Source organism: Anopheles arabiensis, chromosome 2 (assembly GCF_016920715.1).
Source record: "Anopheles arabiensis isolate DONGOLA chromosome 2, AaraD3, whole genome shotgun sequence".
Classification (NCBI taxonomy): Eukaryota; Metazoa; Arthropoda; class Insecta; order Diptera; family Culicidae; genus Anopheles; species Anopheles arabiensis.
Genome location: NC_053517.1, coordinates 17,260,933 through 17,277,500, shown reverse-complemented (window position 1 = coordinate 17,277,500; position 16,568 = coordinate 17,260,933). Strand labels below are relative to the sequence as shown.

At 43.8% G+C, this 16,568-nt stretch overlaps 4 protein-coding genes across 5 annotated transcripts; 2 read left to right on the top strand and 2 right to left on the bottom strand.

The window, feature by feature from the left end:
* Positions 1 to 1,540: 1,540 nt before the first annotated feature.
* Positions 1,541 to 5,281, top strand: LOC120896512 (cytochrome P450 4C1-like). The gene is made up of 5 exons (XM_040300691.1): positions 1,541 to 1,940; positions 2,034 to 2,292; positions 4,037 to 4,163; positions 4,241 to 4,408; positions 4,479 to 5,281. Exons 1-5 carry the CDS (start codon positions 1,589 to 1,591, stop codon positions 5,058 to 5,060), a joined length of 1,488 nt encoding a protein of 495 aa, XP_040156625.1. The 5' UTR covers positions 1,541 to 1,588; the 3' UTR covers positions 5,061 to 5,281.
* Positions 5,282 to 5,486: 205 nt separating this feature from the next.
* LOC120896513 (cytochrome P450 4V2-like) lies at positions 5,487 to 9,938 on the top strand. 2 transcript variants are annotated; one of them, XM_040300692.1, is made up of 5 exons: positions 5,487 to 6,204; positions 6,267 to 6,522; positions 6,577 to 6,703; positions 6,782 to 6,931; positions 6,998 to 9,938. In XM_040300692.1, the coding sequence occupies exons 1-5, from the start codon at positions 5,853 to 5,855 to the stop codon at positions 7,586 to 7,588; spliced, it is 1,476 nt and encodes a 491-aa protein (XP_040156626.1). In that variant the 5' UTR covers positions 5,487 to 5,852; the 3' UTR covers positions 7,589 to 9,938. The 2 variants fall into 2 exon arrangements, with proteins under 2 accessions (XP_040156626.1, XP_040156627.1); XM_040300693.1 differs by having other exon boundaries at positions 5,494 to 6,198.
* Positions 7,608 to 9,158, bottom strand: LOC120896514. Its single transcript, XM_040300694.1, has 3 exons — positions 9,067 to 9,158; positions 7,901 to 8,998; positions 7,608 to 7,824 (listed from the first exon to the last, which is right to left on the bottom strand). The coding sequence occupies exons 1-3, from the start codon at positions 9,118 to 9,120 to the stop codon at positions 7,621 to 7,623; spliced, it is 1,356 nt and encodes a 451-aa protein (XP_040156628.1). The 5' UTR covers positions 9,121 to 9,158; the 3' UTR covers positions 7,608 to 7,620.
* On the bottom strand, positions 9,903 to 16,090 carry LOC120896510 (cytochrome P450 4c21-like). The gene is made up of 5 exons (XM_040300689.1): positions 15,686 to 16,090; positions 12,404 to 12,659; positions 11,616 to 11,742; positions 11,284 to 11,520; positions 9,903 to 11,195 (listed from the first exon to the last, which is right to left on the bottom strand). Exons 1-5 carry the CDS (start codon positions 16,026 to 16,028, stop codon positions 10,617 to 10,619), a joined length of 1,542 nt encoding a protein of 513 aa, XP_040156623.1. The 5' UTR covers positions 16,029 to 16,090; the 3' UTR covers positions 9,903 to 10,616.
* Between the last annotated feature and the right edge of the window lie 478 nt (positions 16,091 to 16,568).

The following is a 16,568-nucleotide window of genomic DNA, read 5'->3' as shown; positions in this document are numbered from 1 at the left end:
GCCTGTTTATCTCAAGACCATGGGACGCCTCCCCGACTTCGGCTGTCAAAGTAGATTCCAGCGAGCTATATAACTTTAGAATAAATCTAGTTTAACAACGCGCAGGGTGTTAGAAATGGATTTTTTCATGTTGTCTGTTTGAAAGACTTAAACGCTTGCTGATACGTTGAAAGTATGTTTGTTTTCGTTTGTTTTGTTTAAAAAGTAAAACTTTGCTTGACTTGTACAAAACAACTAATCGCCATGGTTGATCGATGATAAACTATAGTCATATTAGGAATGATTATGAAAGAAAGAAAACTCAGAGGATTGAGGATATCATGAGAAAGAGAAAGAAAGAGTGGTGTGTGCGAAAGAGAAAATAGGATATTATAGGATAGCTATAAAAAGGGGAACAAGGGTGGAGCGGTCAGTCGCGATCGGAAGTTGCTGTGATGATTTTACCGAAAAAAAAACTGTAAAAAAACTTAATACCCCTGCGTTGTTTTTCAATCCTTACATAAATAAGCAAATGGTGGAGTTGTTGCATTTGAGTAAAAAAAATAAAATAAAAAAACTTTTTGAAATGTTCCGCTCACCTAAGCTTCCATTTGCTTGTCGGATTGTTCTGCTGCAACGCAAAACAGTTCGATTGCATTTTTGTTGTACTGCTCACTATTACCGCATCGAAAGCAAAACAACAACGCAAGAGTAATACTACACCGGTTCAGAGCTATGCATTACAGTTACATATTCTAATGGGTTGTGCCTTACATTTCACACCCAGTGCGATGCCTCCTCACTGGAAAGAGTTTGCACTCGATTTGCAAATGTAAATAGCGATATCCGGTATTCAGAATCATAATTCAACTTTATCGTAAGCCAACTGCCTGGTTACACTGAGCTACTGGAATGAATTCCGATTTGTTTCCACTCGCCTACATTTCCTCGCCAAACGCGGCGGAATGCACCGCTGCCATATGTCCTTCGGGTATTACAATAAAGCAAGCAGGTTGATAAGCTAAAGGCGGAGAACACATTCGATCGTGAAAACTAATAATGAATAACTCGGTGCCCAAATCGAACGAGATTGAGCACTAACACTTGTTATGTGTTGATACACACCTTGACCGGCAATTGTATCGCAATCAACAATTCTGCTTTCGTCAAGTGCACGCTACTGCTGATGCTGCTGCCTAGATGCAACACACTCTCTCCACACTCTACCTTCAACTGTTGATCCCTTGGTTTGCACCATTGCAGCGATGTTCTTACCCTGATCCCTACTGTCAACCAACATTAGCGGAAGTTCATACAGGTTGATGGTCTATTTAATTTGCAGCCCTCTCATCTCTCCCCGCGTAGGTTGAACGCGTCTCAAAAAGATGCAAATACATTCAGTGTCGGCATTGTGCCTGCACCGTTTTGTCGCCGAGAACCAGACGCACAATGCTGTTCAACTTTGGTGCGACAGTGCGACGTTCGCTCGTGGTACTATTAGAACCCGTGGAACTGGCTGTGGCCAGATAGATGGGGAATATATATTCCCACTAGCGCCCTGTTTACATGCCAGTCAGTGCAAAGCAGTGCAAGTGTAAGGATCAACAAGATGTGGTGGCTTTGGTTGGTGGCTTTGGTGCTAGCAGCCCTCGGACTGTGGCAGTGGTGGATTGTACAGCGCCATCGGTTTGCATCCCACCTGCCGGTGATGCAGCCGTACTATCCCATTATAGGGAATGCGCAGCTTTTCATCGGAAAGTCACGCGTTGATCTGTTCAATCAGTTACTGCAGCCGTTCCGGCAGTATGATGGTTGGTTTAAGATATGGCTCGGTCCAAAGCTGGTGCTGGCTACCTCGCATCCGGACATCATGAATGCAGTACTTAGCCATCCCGATTGTCTGGAGAAACCGTTTTTCTACGACTTTGTGAAGCTGGAGCACGGGATCTTTGCGGGACACTGTAGGGACAGAGCGTGATGAGGAGTGGCAGTGGGAGCGTTGGTGAAAAGGAAGATAAAAGTGATGGGTGTGTTTGTTTTCCGTTCCTTCGTAGATCATCCGTGGAAAACACAACGGAAAGCGCTCAATCCGACCTTCAACACGCGCATACTGAACAGCTTTATTCCGGTGTTTGTCCAGTGCGCCAGGCAGATGGTGCAGCACATGGAGCAAAGTGTGGGTGACCTCGGCCGGTCGATATCCATCTTCCCTTTCATTAGCAAATGTACGCTGGAAATGGTGTGCGGGACGACGATTGGTTGCGATGTGATGGAGCAGCCAGGCAAGGAAACGTTTATTGAGAATGTCGACCGGTAAGCGATACAAGGGATATATATTTTTTTATAGAAACTGTGAGCCAATTCTTCTCATTCGTCTCTTTTAAGCAGTAAATTAATTATAATATTAAAATCTAACAGTCTATTTTGGAACGCGCTTTTGTTCATGCTGGAGTAGATTTCACAGCCAGTGGAACAGTGTACTGATCCGTTAGTGTAGATTAGATAGTGGTCATGGTATTTTTGCAGAACAAGTTCAGCCATATGACGGTTGACAGTGAGACTATTGCAACCAGCCTGAAGCTGATTTTAGATTTGTTGGAGGGGGCGGTAGTACCACGGGTGACTATCAATTTGGATGAGTTTGGTACCTGAGGGAAGTGTTTGTGGTGTTAGCGTGGTGAAATCAGCGTTTGCCCTTTGGATAAGGGCAACGGCCTTGATATTTTCTCCATAATTCATCCTGCAGCTGTTACTATCTTGTCGGTTATGATGCGGAGGAGAATTTGAAGTTCACATTTAAAGAGAGTTCTTTCACATAGAAGTTATGCAATTGGGCTTGTGACGAAAGTACCAGCAGCGTAACGAATGGTAGAGTAGTGCTATTTGTTTTTGGAAATTTTCCCGTTGTCTGTTAGCTATTTCAATGTCGTAGAGTAGTTTTGGTATAAGCCAGCCATTGATGATTTGAAGTTGTGTTTGACGGGAAGCGCGGGACCGGTAGTACGGTAATACGATTAATACGATTCTTCGTTTCTCTTTTGACCTGTGTAGTGTGTGCTTTAAATGTTAAGTGGCGATCAAAAGTCATTTCCAAGATATCAGCGGTGCGTGTGTTTGGTATTGTTGAGTTACGAGTATGTGACGGGTTTTAGAATATGATATTTGCTCTTGTAGATTTGAAGTATGTTGGATTTGGAGTGTGAACTTGTGTAACCTGTCCGATGTGACCATTTTTGTACTACATCAACACCTTCCTGTAAAATTGTGCGTAATTCAGTTCTATTGTTAGACGCAAAGACAATAACAATATCATCAGCATACATACACATTTCATGTTACTAGGCATGAGTTGGAAGAGACTAATAAACCGATACACTAACACACTAATCAGAAAAATAGTGGGAGAGAGAATTTCCACCCTAGGTAACACCTTGCTCTAGGACATTAAAAAATGGTATAGTTCCAACGAAATCTTTTAATGTTCGATCACGACACCAAATATTAAGTATTGTATATCTGAAGGGGGGAGGGGGGGGCGTTTTTCAGTATGTATGACTTTAGACTTTAGGGGCGGTCCCGTGGTACAGTCGTCAACTCATACGACTTAACAACATGCCCGTCATGGCTTCAAGCCCCGAATAGGCCGTGCCGCCATACGTAGGACTGACTATCCTGCTATGGGGGGAAATCAATAAGTCACTGAAAGCCAAGCTCACAAGTGGTCAGGAGAAGAAGAAGATGAAGAAGATATCTGAAGGAGAACTGTTTTGGATCGGTAGGAGACATTTTGAAGCATTGGATAACCAATGTTGTCCAGGCCTGAAGACATGCCACGGTATTTATTACTCATAAAAATATGCCGTTAGGGACAAATATATCATTCAACCACGATCCATTTTCCTTTGTTTCCCGGTATGCTATTTTTAAATTACTTTACATTTACAATTTTACATTACTCCATTTACATATACTTTACGGCTCCTGTTGCTGTCGTTTACTCATCCACAACTCGTTTTCCTTTTTTTCCTGTTCCGTCATTTTGTGTGAGCTTATTTAGATGCTTCGAGCTGGTGGCAAAACGTATGCTCAACATTCATCATTACATCGAGCTGCTCTATCGGTTCTCGCGTGACTGCATTGAGGAGTCTGAGCTTCGCACATCTTGCTATCGTTTCTTCGAAACGGTAAAGCCTCTTAATGGTTGTAGTGAAATTGACGCTCACAAAAATAATCTCATCGGACTGTATACTTTATTGAATAGGTAATTGAAAAGGCAAAGGCTCGCATAAACTCTACCGCCATTGAGGATGAGTGTGAGGACTACAAAAAGCCTCTCATATTTGCCGACCAGCTGTTGGCGGCGCAACACAACGGAAATCCCTTTACCGACATCGAAGTTACGCACAACATTTACTCGATGATAGCGGCGGTAAGTGTGGAGAATCGATGTTACAAAGCATTCCTTATCCACAACAGCTCAACAATGGTTTCCACCGCAGGGCAATGACACTACTGCACTTCAGGTGACACACACTTGTCTGTTCCTTGCCATGCACCCAGCGATACAGGAGCGCGTGTACCGCGAGGTGATGGACGTGTTTCCCGATCCCGATCAGGACATTGAGGTGGAGGATCTCAAGAAGCTGACCTACATGGAGCGCGTAATCAAGGAGAGCCTTCGGCTAGCCCCGTCCGGACCGAACATTGCACGCCAAACGATGAAGAACATTGAGATAGCTGGTTTACACATACCGCGTGACAGTTTGATAGTGATGAGCATATTTTCAATGCACCGCCGTAAGGATATTTGGGGCCCGGACGCGGACGTGTTTGACCCAGATCGGTTTCTGCCGGAGCGAAGCGAAGGCAGAAGCACGAACGTGTTCATACCGTTCAGTGCCGGTTCGCGCAACTGTATCGGCGGGCGGTACGCCATGCTCAGCATGAAGGTGATGCTGTCCAGCATACTGCGCCGGTTGCGGCTTCGGTCGGATCTGCAAATGAACGATCTGCAGTTTCGGTTCGATCTGACGCTGAAGCTTGAGTCTGAATATTTTGTACAGGTAGAGAATCGGATGTAGGTGCAGTGTGTATGTGAATGTTAGCGCGTGTGTGTGAGTGTGTGTGTGAGAGAGAGGTAGAGAGAGAGAGAGAGAGAGAGAGAGTAATATTACTCTATATAATATATAATATATAATATATAATAGTAATATACATTTACATGAGCATAAACGTTGCTTTGTGGTAGTAATGTAATGTACTATGGTTGTATTTTTCAAAAAAAAATTGCTCTTTCATTGGATTTTGTATGTGTTTTTGTCATCGTGTAACAGGATAAAAAGGTGTTTCTGTTCTTCATTTGTATAATCATTTTGCATTTTATTTTCGCGTGTATATTTTCCTTCATGTTTAACATTTTCCAATATTTTTACAATCAAAACAAAAAAAATCAACGATTCGATTTTCCCTCCGCTGCTCTCTTCCCGAAATTATTCGAAAAAAAATAATTTATGCTCATGTTGAGCAACAACCTTGCAATCCTCGTTTGTGTAAATGTCAAGTGAAAACTTGTTAAAACACGCCAGAAATTCACCAAGATTTTAAACATCAACCTTAGCGTGATTGAATGTTATACATTAGAATCTGGTTGAAGATTTGATTAAATCTCAATTGTGTGAATATTCTCAGCAGTGCGCTAGCGTACGCATTCTAATAAAGAGATAAATCATGATCTATTCACACGCACTGTATCGGTACATGCAGGCACACACATTCATGCGCTTGTTATCCTTAACCCACTAGACGCATCTACAGCGCATACAGCAGCGCAACAACTAAGATTCAGTTGCATTCGAACCGTCGACTGGAACAGAATGTTTGCAATCGTACTGTTTCTCATCGCCGCGTGTGTCTGCTATTACTACACCTGTGTCGTGCGCGCTCGGTATGCACAGGACGTGCCCTGTGCTCAGCCTTGCTATCCACTGATAGGGAACGGCCTATCGTTCCTAGAAAAGTCACCGGTCAAACTGTTCCAGAATGTGGTGCAACCGTTTAACCAGTTCGATCGGTGGTTCAAAGTTTGGCTCGGACCACAGCTGATGCTGTGCACCTCGCATCCAGTGCTGGCCGAGTCGGTGTTGAGCCATCCAAAGTGCTTGGATAAGCCATTTTTCTACAGCTTTGTGCAGCTCGAGCAGGGAATTTTGACTCGCAAATGTATGTGAATGTCGCTGAGGAAGATGCATAGGAGGGTGGTGTTAGACGATTTTATTCGATTCTTTTAGATCAAAACTGGAAGCGGTACCGAAAAGTGATGAGCCCTGCCTTCAGCACGAGCAAAGTGACCAACGCGCTACCGTTGTTCGTAATGTGTGCGGAAAATATGATGTCCAAGCTAGAGGCAATGGTGGCGAATGATTCAACAGTTTCGCTGGCACCAGTTTTGAGCGAGTGTTTGCTTAATGTGATATTTTCCACTACCCTGGGAGCGAATGTAGTAGAAGAGAGGGAGGCGAAGCATATTTTAAACAATCTAGACATGTGAGTACGCAAGCGGATGCATCAGCACACTTGCATCGATATTTTTTTCCATAGATTATTTCAGATGATATCTGCTCGAGCGATAAATGCACTGCACCACATCGACTGGGTCTACAAGCATACAAACAATTGCAAAATAGAATCCGCTTCCAGGGCGGCGTGTTATAGCGTAGTAGATAAGGTAGGTGATATGCTGTTTCTGCTTAGTTTGGTGTAAGCAGTAGAGAAAAACTACTAACGAAATATTTGGTTTGCAAAGGTTCTTGCGTCCCGGAGAAGCGCCTTAGAAAATGAGTTCTACGAAGCGAACGATTCGCCAGCCATGTTGGATCGATTGCTTTCGGTGAATGAGGACGGTCCACAGTCGGATACAGAAATCGTACAAAACATCTACTCAATCGTCGGTGCTGTATGTAGCAGGCGTAAGAGATGTGTATTCCTATAATTTCTAATGATTGACGCCTTTCCTTTCAAGGGTAACGATACGACGGCACACTCGCTCGGTCACACGTGCCTATTCCTTGCGATGCATCCTGCAGTACAAAGAAAGCTGTACCAAGAGCTGCGCGATGTGTTTTACAGTGCCGATGAGCACATTACCGAGGAAAAGCTGAAACAACTAAGCTACATGGAGTGTGTGATCAAGGAAAGCTTACGACTAGCTCCTCCGGGCGCAACGGTGGCGCGCGAAGCCCAAGAAGACCTAACAGTCGAGGGACAGTTGATTCCGCGCGGTACAACGGTAGTTGTGAGCTTATTTGCACTGCATCGTAGAAAGGATTTCTGGGGTGCCGATGCGGAGAGGTTCGATCCCGATCGATTTCTGCCCGAACGGTGCAAGAATAGAATGGGCTGTGCCTTTATGCCGTTCAACACAGGGAGTCGCAATTGCATTGGCTTACGGTACGCCATGCAGATTATGAAGATTATTTTGTGCAAGATCGTTCGGAGGTATGAGCTCCACACCGAGCTAACTATGGAGCGGATGCAGTTTCGGTTCGATATAGCTCTAAAGCAGGAGCAGGGATACTTAATACGGTTCGAGCGTAGAGTTGAAAGTGATTAAAGGAATTATAAATATGTTCCATCAGTTATTCCTTACAACTCTATTTGGCCTTCTTCGTTACACTTTCGATAGCGCTGGTTGACCTCGGACACGTCCAACATCATCTCTCTCGCCCGATAGTAAACGCACGATTCCATTTTAAGCTCGTTAAAGTACATTGAAAGCTCAACATGGAAGTAAATCTCATCCATCTTCGAGTCAACGTACTCCTGCATTGCTTCCAGAATCGGTTTCGACTGAAAAGAGTTCAAATTGGTGGAAAAATTGTTCAGTTCTGGTGATTTGGTTCAGCGACTATATATGCATGCTCACCATTTCGTAGCAGCTTGCCATCTCATCATAAACCTTCGCATCGTAACCGACGCGCAAGGTGCTCTGGTGGCACTCCAAAATCTCTTCCAAAGTGAGCTGAATGTCCCTGTCCGCTAAGCTGAGCAATTGTTTCGCCATTTCAAACGGGCGCTCGGTGTCGTTGCCAACGTGGAAGCACTGCAGAGTTCGATCCAATCCAATCCACAATTTCTCCACAACCTTTTTGTTGTTGTACTCCGCCAAGCATTTGAGTGAGCTTTCTTGCCTCAGAAACGCTTCGATGGGAGCTTCCATTAGCGTTTGCGGTATGGCGGCCACTTCTTCCGCTACGATGTTAATCAAGTTCGTCGTTTCATTGAACCAATCGTCCAGCTGTTCAGTTAGATCTTCCGCTAAAATATCGGTTTCGTTCGCCAAAAACGTCATAAAGCTCTCAACAATCACAAACATATCGTTATTCCCCTCGGTGGGAAGAATCATGTCACTGATAGCGTGTTGCCTATCGAGCAAGTTGACTGTCGCACTTGCAATTGAACTACGGATTGTTGCATTTACCTGTTCCATTTGATCGAACAGCGCATTCAGCTGTAATGGGGCTGAGAACGTTCCCATAATGTGATCCAGCTCGTCCAACACAACCTGCATGCTGCGTTTCGTCTCATCCAACCGGGATCGGTAATGGGTGGCCGCCTGTTCTACCGCCTCCAACGATGACTCTATCTGGCCAAAGTCCTCCAAGGTTATCTGCTGACAGAGGTGTTCCACCAGCAGCAGCAGCGGTCGGGTAACGTCGCGAAACAATACATTCTCACTGTAGAGCGACGGAAGTTGGAACACTTTTTCACAGTCTTGAATGGTGTTCTCCAGCGTATGATCGATCAGTGCCAGTACCCTCAAAATCGCAGTAATACTTTCCTGATTTTGACGTTCGAATTCGTGAAACGTTCTTCGGAGACGACTAATCGCACTTCCATCGGAGGATGATTCGACGTGCAACGGACCCGTAAGCAGTGCGTTACGTTCCAGTGTCTGTAGCTCGCTGGAGAGCACTTGCTGCAGTGCGATGACCTTGGGAGATATGGTACCGTATGTCTGTAGCTAAAATTGGAAGGAATTATGGCACCCTTTGCATTGAAGAATTGTAGAATTACGGCTTGACAACTTACACTTCCATGTAGCAGCAGCACTAGCAATACGGAGAATGCTTTGTGGTGATCCATTGCGGCTGGTGCTCTGCTCAACCGTAAAGTGGGCCGGTTTGTCACCAGTGAATCAAGTTTTGATAGAACGGTAGTAACTTCCGGAAACGATTGCTGCATCGACATCATGCAATCAGGGGTGGTTGATAATATGTTAGGAGCGCGTTGCTAGAAATTACTTGCACATTTCGAAACGAAAGTGTAACGGTGAGTGGTGCAAACGTGAGCTATTGCGGTTTGGGATGTATTTAATGCGAAGCTCATCATGAGCAATTGTCATTCTTCAGTGAGTGTTTCTGGTGGAGCATCAGTGAGGTTTGTATGTATCTACAATGTTTGCTTTATTTCAAAATTTCCGTATAAAATCGATACGAAATATTGCGAATGGATAAGTTCTCTTAGGTAAACACAACATCTGCTGTACACAAGTTTGGAATAGAAGGTAAATCTTGTACCAGACACCTTGTTGTCATGGTTGGATTGTTTTTAAACGCTGCTTAGTAACCGTCGAGTGAATTGTGTAAAAGCACACCATCTCCATTATGCTATCGCGTTCAAACACTTCAGTAAAAGTTGCATACATGTGTGTGATCGTTGTAGCTAATATTGATACAACGCTCGTTGGCCAGAGTTTAACCTATTTGACTTGCAAATGAGCATGTCTAATTCGATAGCGGGGCGGAGTTTACCAACAATTAGCTAAATCCAATAAGCGAGAGAAGCTTCAAATCATACAATTGCAGTGTAAAAGTAAAAGTGAACGTGGCAATGTAACAAAATTGTTTGGTTATGATTTTATAATGTATGTTTAAAATATATTTTTATTGATGCTGTATAAACATAGGTATAGTTTCGTTTGTTTTCGAATATATTCACTCTACATTTCGATCAAAACAAGGTGAACGTGTTTTTTTGCGTAAAAATATCACATCATCACAAGGAAGCCGCACCTCATTATCTCATTATCGGAAGTACACGCAACCCAAACATTGAAATCTGTTGCTCCGCCGTACTTCCGATTTTGATAACGAATCTGTTCCGTTTTTGTAAACACAGAATGCTCAATCATAGAACGATCGAATCTATTTGGATCTGGTTGTGTTAGTTGAAGCCGCATTCTGTTGCGTGTTGCTCACACTTACACAAATGAAAAATGTAACAGAAAAAAAGCATTGAACAATAAACACATCGCACGTTTGCGCCTTCCATCTGGGTGTATAATTTTCATTCGACTGCATTCAAAGCGCATATACTGCTAGGGGGAAGTTATACGAACACCCACTCACTACATGGCGTTTCGTTGCAGCTATAACATGATTATGCTCGTCTAGGTTGATTGTTTCGCCGCGGTATCGCCTGTTCGAGAAGCGTCAAAACGGTATTAATCGATTTTACGCATTTACCAAGCATAAAGTTTCACTAAGGCATACACATACACACACGTGTGTCATGGTCGAGTGCGAGTCGAAAGTGATAATCGAATCCTTAGAGTGGTTGGCACGACCCTAGAAGCACTACTAGACCCGCGGTTCCAGTCTGACCAAATGCTCGAAGGACAGATGCATCGAGACCTTGAACTTAAAGTCCATCTTTTCGTACGGTATGTCGGTGGTGAGCCGATAGTTTTTCAGTATCTGCGACAGTATAATCTTCAGGCTCATCATTGCGTAGCGGCTACCTATGCAGCCGCGTGGACCGCCACTGAACGGGAGGTAGGCGTACGGGTGCCTTGCCTTGACGCGCTCCGGCAGGAAGTGGTCCGGATCGAACTTGTCCGCGTTCGGGCCCCAGAACTCTTTCTGACGGTGCAGCGCAAACACGTTCAGCAGCAGGATGAATCCTTTCGGGATGACGTACTCATCCAGCTGGATTGTGCCGATCGTTTTGCGCCCGTACACGGCCGCCACCGGGCAGAGCCGCTGCGATTCCTTGATCACGCGCTCCAGATACTCCATCTGCTTCAGTGTTTCGTGCGTGTACTCGACGTCATCGGCCAGCAGCTCGCAAATCTCGGCCGCCGCTCGGTCCTGTATCTCGGGATGCATGGCCAGTAGCAGGCAGGCGTGAGCTGCCTGGGTGGCGGATGTTTCATTGCCCTGCAAAATCGACAAAAACAAACGAAAAGTAGCCAAACACAACCATTAGACACAGGGTCAAGACAAATGGGAAAACACTTTGTCTTACCGCTGCAATCATGGTGTAGATGTGATCGGTAATCTCCTCGTGCGTAAACGGTTTACCATCGTTCGGTATGGTTAGCAGCTGGTCGACAAAGATCTGGGGCTTCTTGTAGCTCAGCATATCGTCTTCTTCGTCGGCGAAGACGACGTTGCCATTTTCGTCGGCCGTCGTGCTGTTGTTATTGCTGTCGACCGCATTGCGCAGCTTCTCCTCGAACTTGGCACGCTTTTCGCGAATTACCTGTGGGAGTTTTGCATGGTAGTGTTTTCCAATTCTTACTATGAGCATTTTTTCTAGAACAATCGAGGGAGGAGAAAATCGCTGGCGAGTTTTACCTTGTCCGTAAAAGCGTAGCATATCTTGCGGGCGTCCATTTCCGCTTTGTAGAAGCGAGTGTTCCTGTACACAATGTCGGGGTAGAGATTTGCGTTGAACATACGAAGGCCTACATTGTGAAGGATACTGTGGAGGGAAAACCGAATGCCAACGAGAACTGGTAAGTTGATTGAACTGGGGTAAGGCTGATAGAAAACAGCAAACATCATGTGTTTGTTTCTTATCTATCAATTTTGATTCTATTAATTTCACTTCAGCCTTCATGTACCTAACTGCTCCTGGACGGTTCTCGAAACTACAACACATATGTTAAGATATATCGAATACGTTGCTAAAAATAAAATATTCATAACAAAGAGACTTTGCTATAAATACACAATAAAATGATTGATATAACTAAATAGCAAGCTAATCTTTGACTCATAGCTGCGATGTGCTGAACAATGCTTGTTAGCAAACAACGGTTGCAATGCAAATGTTAAAAATAAATAAAATCATATGCAATAGATCAACTAGATTCAACGATAGTGGATTCATCTAACCTGGCGCTACTCGCTTTGATTATGTAGCATTCTTTCTAAAACTCACTGCTGAGTGGAATAACACTAATGCTAATAGGACGGTCATAAATCATTTCAATTCAAACTGTATCGAGATCGCTATCTTCATCGAAACAATGGTACTTGCATCCATTCCCTTTCACTAAATACGTTAGCTTTTCAATGCACCTCGAGGTGTTGTTTGAAGTTGGATATAAAACGAAAATAAGCTAACTATGTTCACTTACATTTCCAGCCCTTCGATAAACTCTTGCTTGCCTTCCCGTTCCAGCACCTTCCCGCCGAGTGAAGTGCGACAGATCATTTCCAGCGTACAGGGCGAGGTGAACTCGAGCACATTGATCGGTTTTTCGTCCCCAGCGTGCTTCTCCATGTTGGCGATCATTTTCGCCACACAGTCGGTGAAGATCGGTATGAAGCTGTTCAGGATGCGCGTGTTGAACGTTGGATTCAGTGCCTTCCGATGCACGCGCCATTCGTCGTCTGTTGGGGGAATGGTTTTAGAGTTGTGTTAATGGTGAAGTATTGCAATAATCATACACAAAGTAGCTGTGAAGCAACACTCTATCTCACGCCAACTGTCATAAAATATTTTACTGCAAATGAAAATCCAGTCCAGCGATGCAGTTTTCCTTGCAAGAACTCCATCAAACGACGGTGAATTACGGTTTACGCAGTTGGTGTAGCAATAAAATCAATAGCCAAATGCAGCTAGCCTTCATTTCCTTTCACAAATCTTTACAAACTAGTTGGGTGAGATAAGCTGTTGTAGCATATTTCTACTATGAGCTATTGGTAAAGGAAGATTATGCTTGATTTGTACGTGACTAAATGTTGTTCAATGTGTAGCAATACGCTGCACATTTAGTTGATTCTACTTATTTGGCGCAACAAGACCGTAGTCGGACGAAGGTCACCGAAGTCAGCTATTATTGGACATGGGAAGCTATCGGATATTGTTTTTACTCATGGCAGGATAGTTATTTTTACGCTCGGTCCATTCAAGATTTGTACTTAAAATGAGTATATTAGTAATTAGTTCTACTTGACGCCTGTTCCACGGAGTCGGCTCATAAAGTTGATTAGAATGGTTTATTAGCCCCCCTATCATCCCATAGGATGTTAACATCAGGCTAACAAAGCAATATATAGTTAAGCACTTGTGAAAACTTGTTTTTGACGAGCATTCGACGAGGCTTCGATAAATGGTGCAAACCTCTGCAATTCTCTATGCACGTAACAGCGGTGCGAAAGTGCACCTTGATAGCGTTGATTATCCATGTCAGAAACTGGATTTCAGCTATTTGTCAGAGATGGGAAGTATGCGTGGATGGTGTAAAAAACTGGATAGATTTTCTTAGCACTGTTTTATGGTAGTCTATGGGGAAAGTATACTTTTTATAGTATCGCTAAAGTTTTGTTTTTCGAAATGAGTAAGATACAAAAGCGACTAATGAATATATGATTCTGATGATAAGTCTCACCTCTTAACCCAGCACAGGTTTGAAAAGGACGCAAGTATTTTTACAATAATATTACTCTAAGGCAGTTTTAGAATAAAATAAAAATTTACGATCAAGTGGTGGCATCGGACGTCATTCAAAAGAATCCACCGAGTCATACACACACCCAAGACGACCGACGTAGTTTCATCAAGAAAAAATGGGTCAACTCCATCGAGTACATCAGGACACAACTGCGACTTGCATATGGCCAGTTCCACTGGTGCCAATATCGGCTCCAGGGCACTACCTTCCGAAGCAGGAGAACCTTATGTATTGGAAATTATCAGGACACACTGCAACATGCATATGGCCAGTTCTGCTGGTACCAACGATGGCTCTAGAGCACCATCTTCTCTAAGCAGGAGAACCTAATGTGTCTGGAATTGGCTAACTTACTTGGCTGTTACTTACTATCATTAATGAGTGAATCTCACTGTGACCTTCCAGACTGCATGCAGCCAGCAAACTCCTCAAAAATAAAACCGATTGTACACTTGTACGCGCGCGTATCTCGAACTTATGTTGTCTCTTTCTTATATATTATTTCTAATTTGTTTTAACATATTAAGAAAAATCTTATCATCATCGCCAAGCTCATGATGACAAGTGCAGTTGTGGCATAGGACAAGTGCTCATAACATAGTGACATAGGACTTCTACATAAAAATGACATTACACAGTTTGTTTAACATATGCCCCACACCTACGTTTGAAGTCTGACAAGTTACTCGCATTCTTGATTTTTTCGGATAATCTGTTGTAACATTGAATCCCCTTGAAAAATAAAGAGTTTCTGGCACCATGTGAAATTAAGTTGGGAACCCTCGGCTCACTTGCTCTGCGTGTACAGTGCCGATGAACATCAGATGATCGAACAATGCGTTCCCCCAAATACCCTGGCAAAAGGCCCCCCAAAAGCTTAAATATGAAGGTGGTGATGGTCTGATACACAATCCTCTGCTCTACCGACATCCATCGAAGAATATCTAGCATAACAACAGACGGCGTACGTCGGCCACACCCCAAAGCTAACAGCATAATACGATTTTGCAATATTTGAAGCCTTTTCATTTGTTCTTTATTGCCAAGAAATAGAATCAACATGCAAAAATCAAAGTGTGGTGAAATCAGCGACTTGTAGAGGTTAATTATCCCAAACAAAAATCGAGATCTTTTGGCAGCCTACTAATAACCCCACACTTTAGCCACTTTGACTGTTTAGTCCTATGGGTCTGTATTAGATAGCAGTCATTACCATGCAACTAGTCTTCTATCTATATCATTTGCCGAAGTTTAAATAAATATACAGAGCTGTAAAAAGTTTCCTCATATTATTTGATTGAGAGCAAACACGGTGGTAGATTGATGAAATTTAGAGATCATTTGTTTTAATTTTCTTCAACGAAGAGTATGTACATGAGATGAGTAGTTTTTTTCCTTTAATTAAATTTACTTACGACCTTTTTGAGCCGTTCCTCTTGAATAAAAAATCACTTAATCAGTGTTGACTGCTATTCTCCATTATGACCCGTTATGACCCATTTCCATATAATCATTTTTGTGCAAGGTCGTTCAATGTGAGTAGTTACACGCGACTAAACAGACCGATTTGTTTCCAAGAGATAATAATTGATTGAAATACTCAAATGAAATAATTAAAATATCACTTTAAAGATCTAATCGATAAGTATTTAAATACTTAAGTATTCAACAAATCAGCATTTTTTTCACCATAAAATTCCAATGTTCAAATAAAATTGCAATGTTACAATTGTGTCTCTTTTTGCATTGGAACGTTTGAGCTTGCAGCAACCAAAATCAACTTCGTCTTATCGAACAGAATGCTAATTGTTCCAAACGCTTTTCTACCTTCCAATTACCGTTTTGGGCTTTCACAACCCTAACACAGCTTAACACACCTAACGAAACAACACGAGAACTTTCCGTCTACTGCGTGACCCGAAGGAAAACCCTACACACAAGCACACATCTTTCAAAACTTACACTGCGCCGTTAGCAATCCGTGGTCCACGCGCATAAAATCGTACACGAACGGTTTGTCCATGCTGGCCTGCTCGGTCATAATTTTCTGTATCAGATCCGGATGCGTCGGACAGATGACCGGGATCGGTCCGAAGCACAGCTTGAAGATGCGCTTATTATCCTTGTAGGCACGCGTGAGACTTTTGAAAATTTCGTACGAATTTTTCTGCGCAAACTCCAGCCCATTGCCGAAAATCGGATGCAGCGGCTCAACGCATGGAATCTTTTCCGCAAACTTAAACTTGATCTTGCAGTACAGGTACAGCGACAGGGCGCCAAAACCCAGCAACAGAAGCGTTATCATCGCTGCTCCGAAAACTGCACGCACGCAACTAACCGGCCAACACCGACCTGCACTCGACGGGATTGCAAGGAAAACTGATGCGCGGAAAGCGTATTTCCAACCGTTCAGAGCGAGCTCCCAGAATAAATCGACGTAACGCGGCAACCGTCCGTTCGCAGAAGGGAAGGGCGATTTTCCCAACCCTTTGCACCCGACGGAGCTGCCTGCAAGTGCAATTCAAGGCAGCAGAGAAGAATGAGAAAGAAAGAAAAAAATGCCCCGCACTGACCCAACGGTGCCGGCACGCGGTACAAGCGGTCCTTACAGCGTTTCATGCAATTGTACAAATCGGTGCGGAGTGAGGCAGGCGGAAAACTGCTAGTGCGTGTACCGCAAACGATAAAGAAGAGGCGTACGCGCCACCAGCCAGACCAGAGTTTCCCCACTCGAGGAAAACAGCGACGGTGAAACGGTTCGGTGCGCGTTCGGTGCCGCGCGGCTTGTCCTGCGGCGACGCCCTCCGTTTCGTTCGGTACGAAATCGAAGCTTTCTGCGTGGTTT

What these genes read in the sequence shown, in the direction of transcription:
- LOC120896513 (XM_040300692.1), top strand. Translation starts at nt 5,853, where the DNA reads ATGTTTGCAATCGTACTGTTTCTCATCGCCGCGTGTGTCTGCTATTAC. An exon ending in ATTTTAAACAATCTAGACAT is followed by an intron (nt 6,523 to 6,576) that starts GTGAGTACGCAA and finishes TTTTTTCCATAG; the next exon opens with ATTATTTCAGATGATATCTG. An exon ending in GTTATAGCGTAGTAGATAAG is followed by an intron (nt 6,704 to 6,781) that starts GTAGGTGATATG and finishes TGGTTTGCAAAG; the next exon opens with GTTCTTGCGTCCCGGAGAAG.
- LOC120896512 (XM_040300691.1), top strand. Translation starts at nt 1,589, where the DNA reads ATGTGGTGGCTTTGGTTGGTGGCTTTGGTGCTAGCAGCCCTCGGACTG. An exon ending in TTTATTGAGAATGTCGACCG is followed by an intron (nt 2,293 to 4,036) that starts GTAAGCGATACA and finishes GAGCTTATTTAG; the next exon opens with ATGCTTCGAGCTGGTGGCAA. An exon ending in TTTACTCGATGATAGCGGCG is followed by an intron (nt 4,409 to 4,478) that starts GTAAGTGTGGAG and finishes TTTCCACCGCAG; the next exon opens with GGCAATGACACTACTGCACT.
- LOC120896514 (XM_040300694.1), bottom strand. Translation starts at nt 9,120, where the DNA reads ATGGATCACCACAAAGCATTCTCCGTATTGCTAGTGCTGCTGCTACAT. An exon ending in TGCTGCTGCTACATGGAAGT is followed by an intron (nt 8,999 to 9,066) that starts GTAAGTTGTCAA and finishes TTCCAATTTTAG; the next exon opens with CTACAGACATACGGTACCAT. An exon ending in TGGCAAGCTGCTACGAAATG is followed by an intron (nt 7,825 to 7,900) that starts GTGAGCATGCAT and finishes AACTCTTTTCAG; the next exon opens with TCGAAACCGATTCTGGAAGC.
- LOC120896510 (XM_040300689.1), bottom strand. Translation starts at nt 16,028, where the DNA reads ATGATAACGCTTCTGTTGCTGGGTTTTGGCGCCCTGTCGCTGTACCTG. An exon ending in CGGATTGCTAACGGCGCAGT is followed by an intron (nt 12,660 to 15,685) that starts GTAAGTTTTGAA and finishes TTCCCCCAACAG; the next exon opens with ACGACGAATGGCGCGTGCAT. An exon ending in TTTATCGAAGGGCTGGAAAT is followed by an intron (nt 11,743 to 12,403) that starts GTAAGTGAACAT and finishes TTCCCTCCACAG; the next exon opens with TATCCTTCACAATGTAGGCC.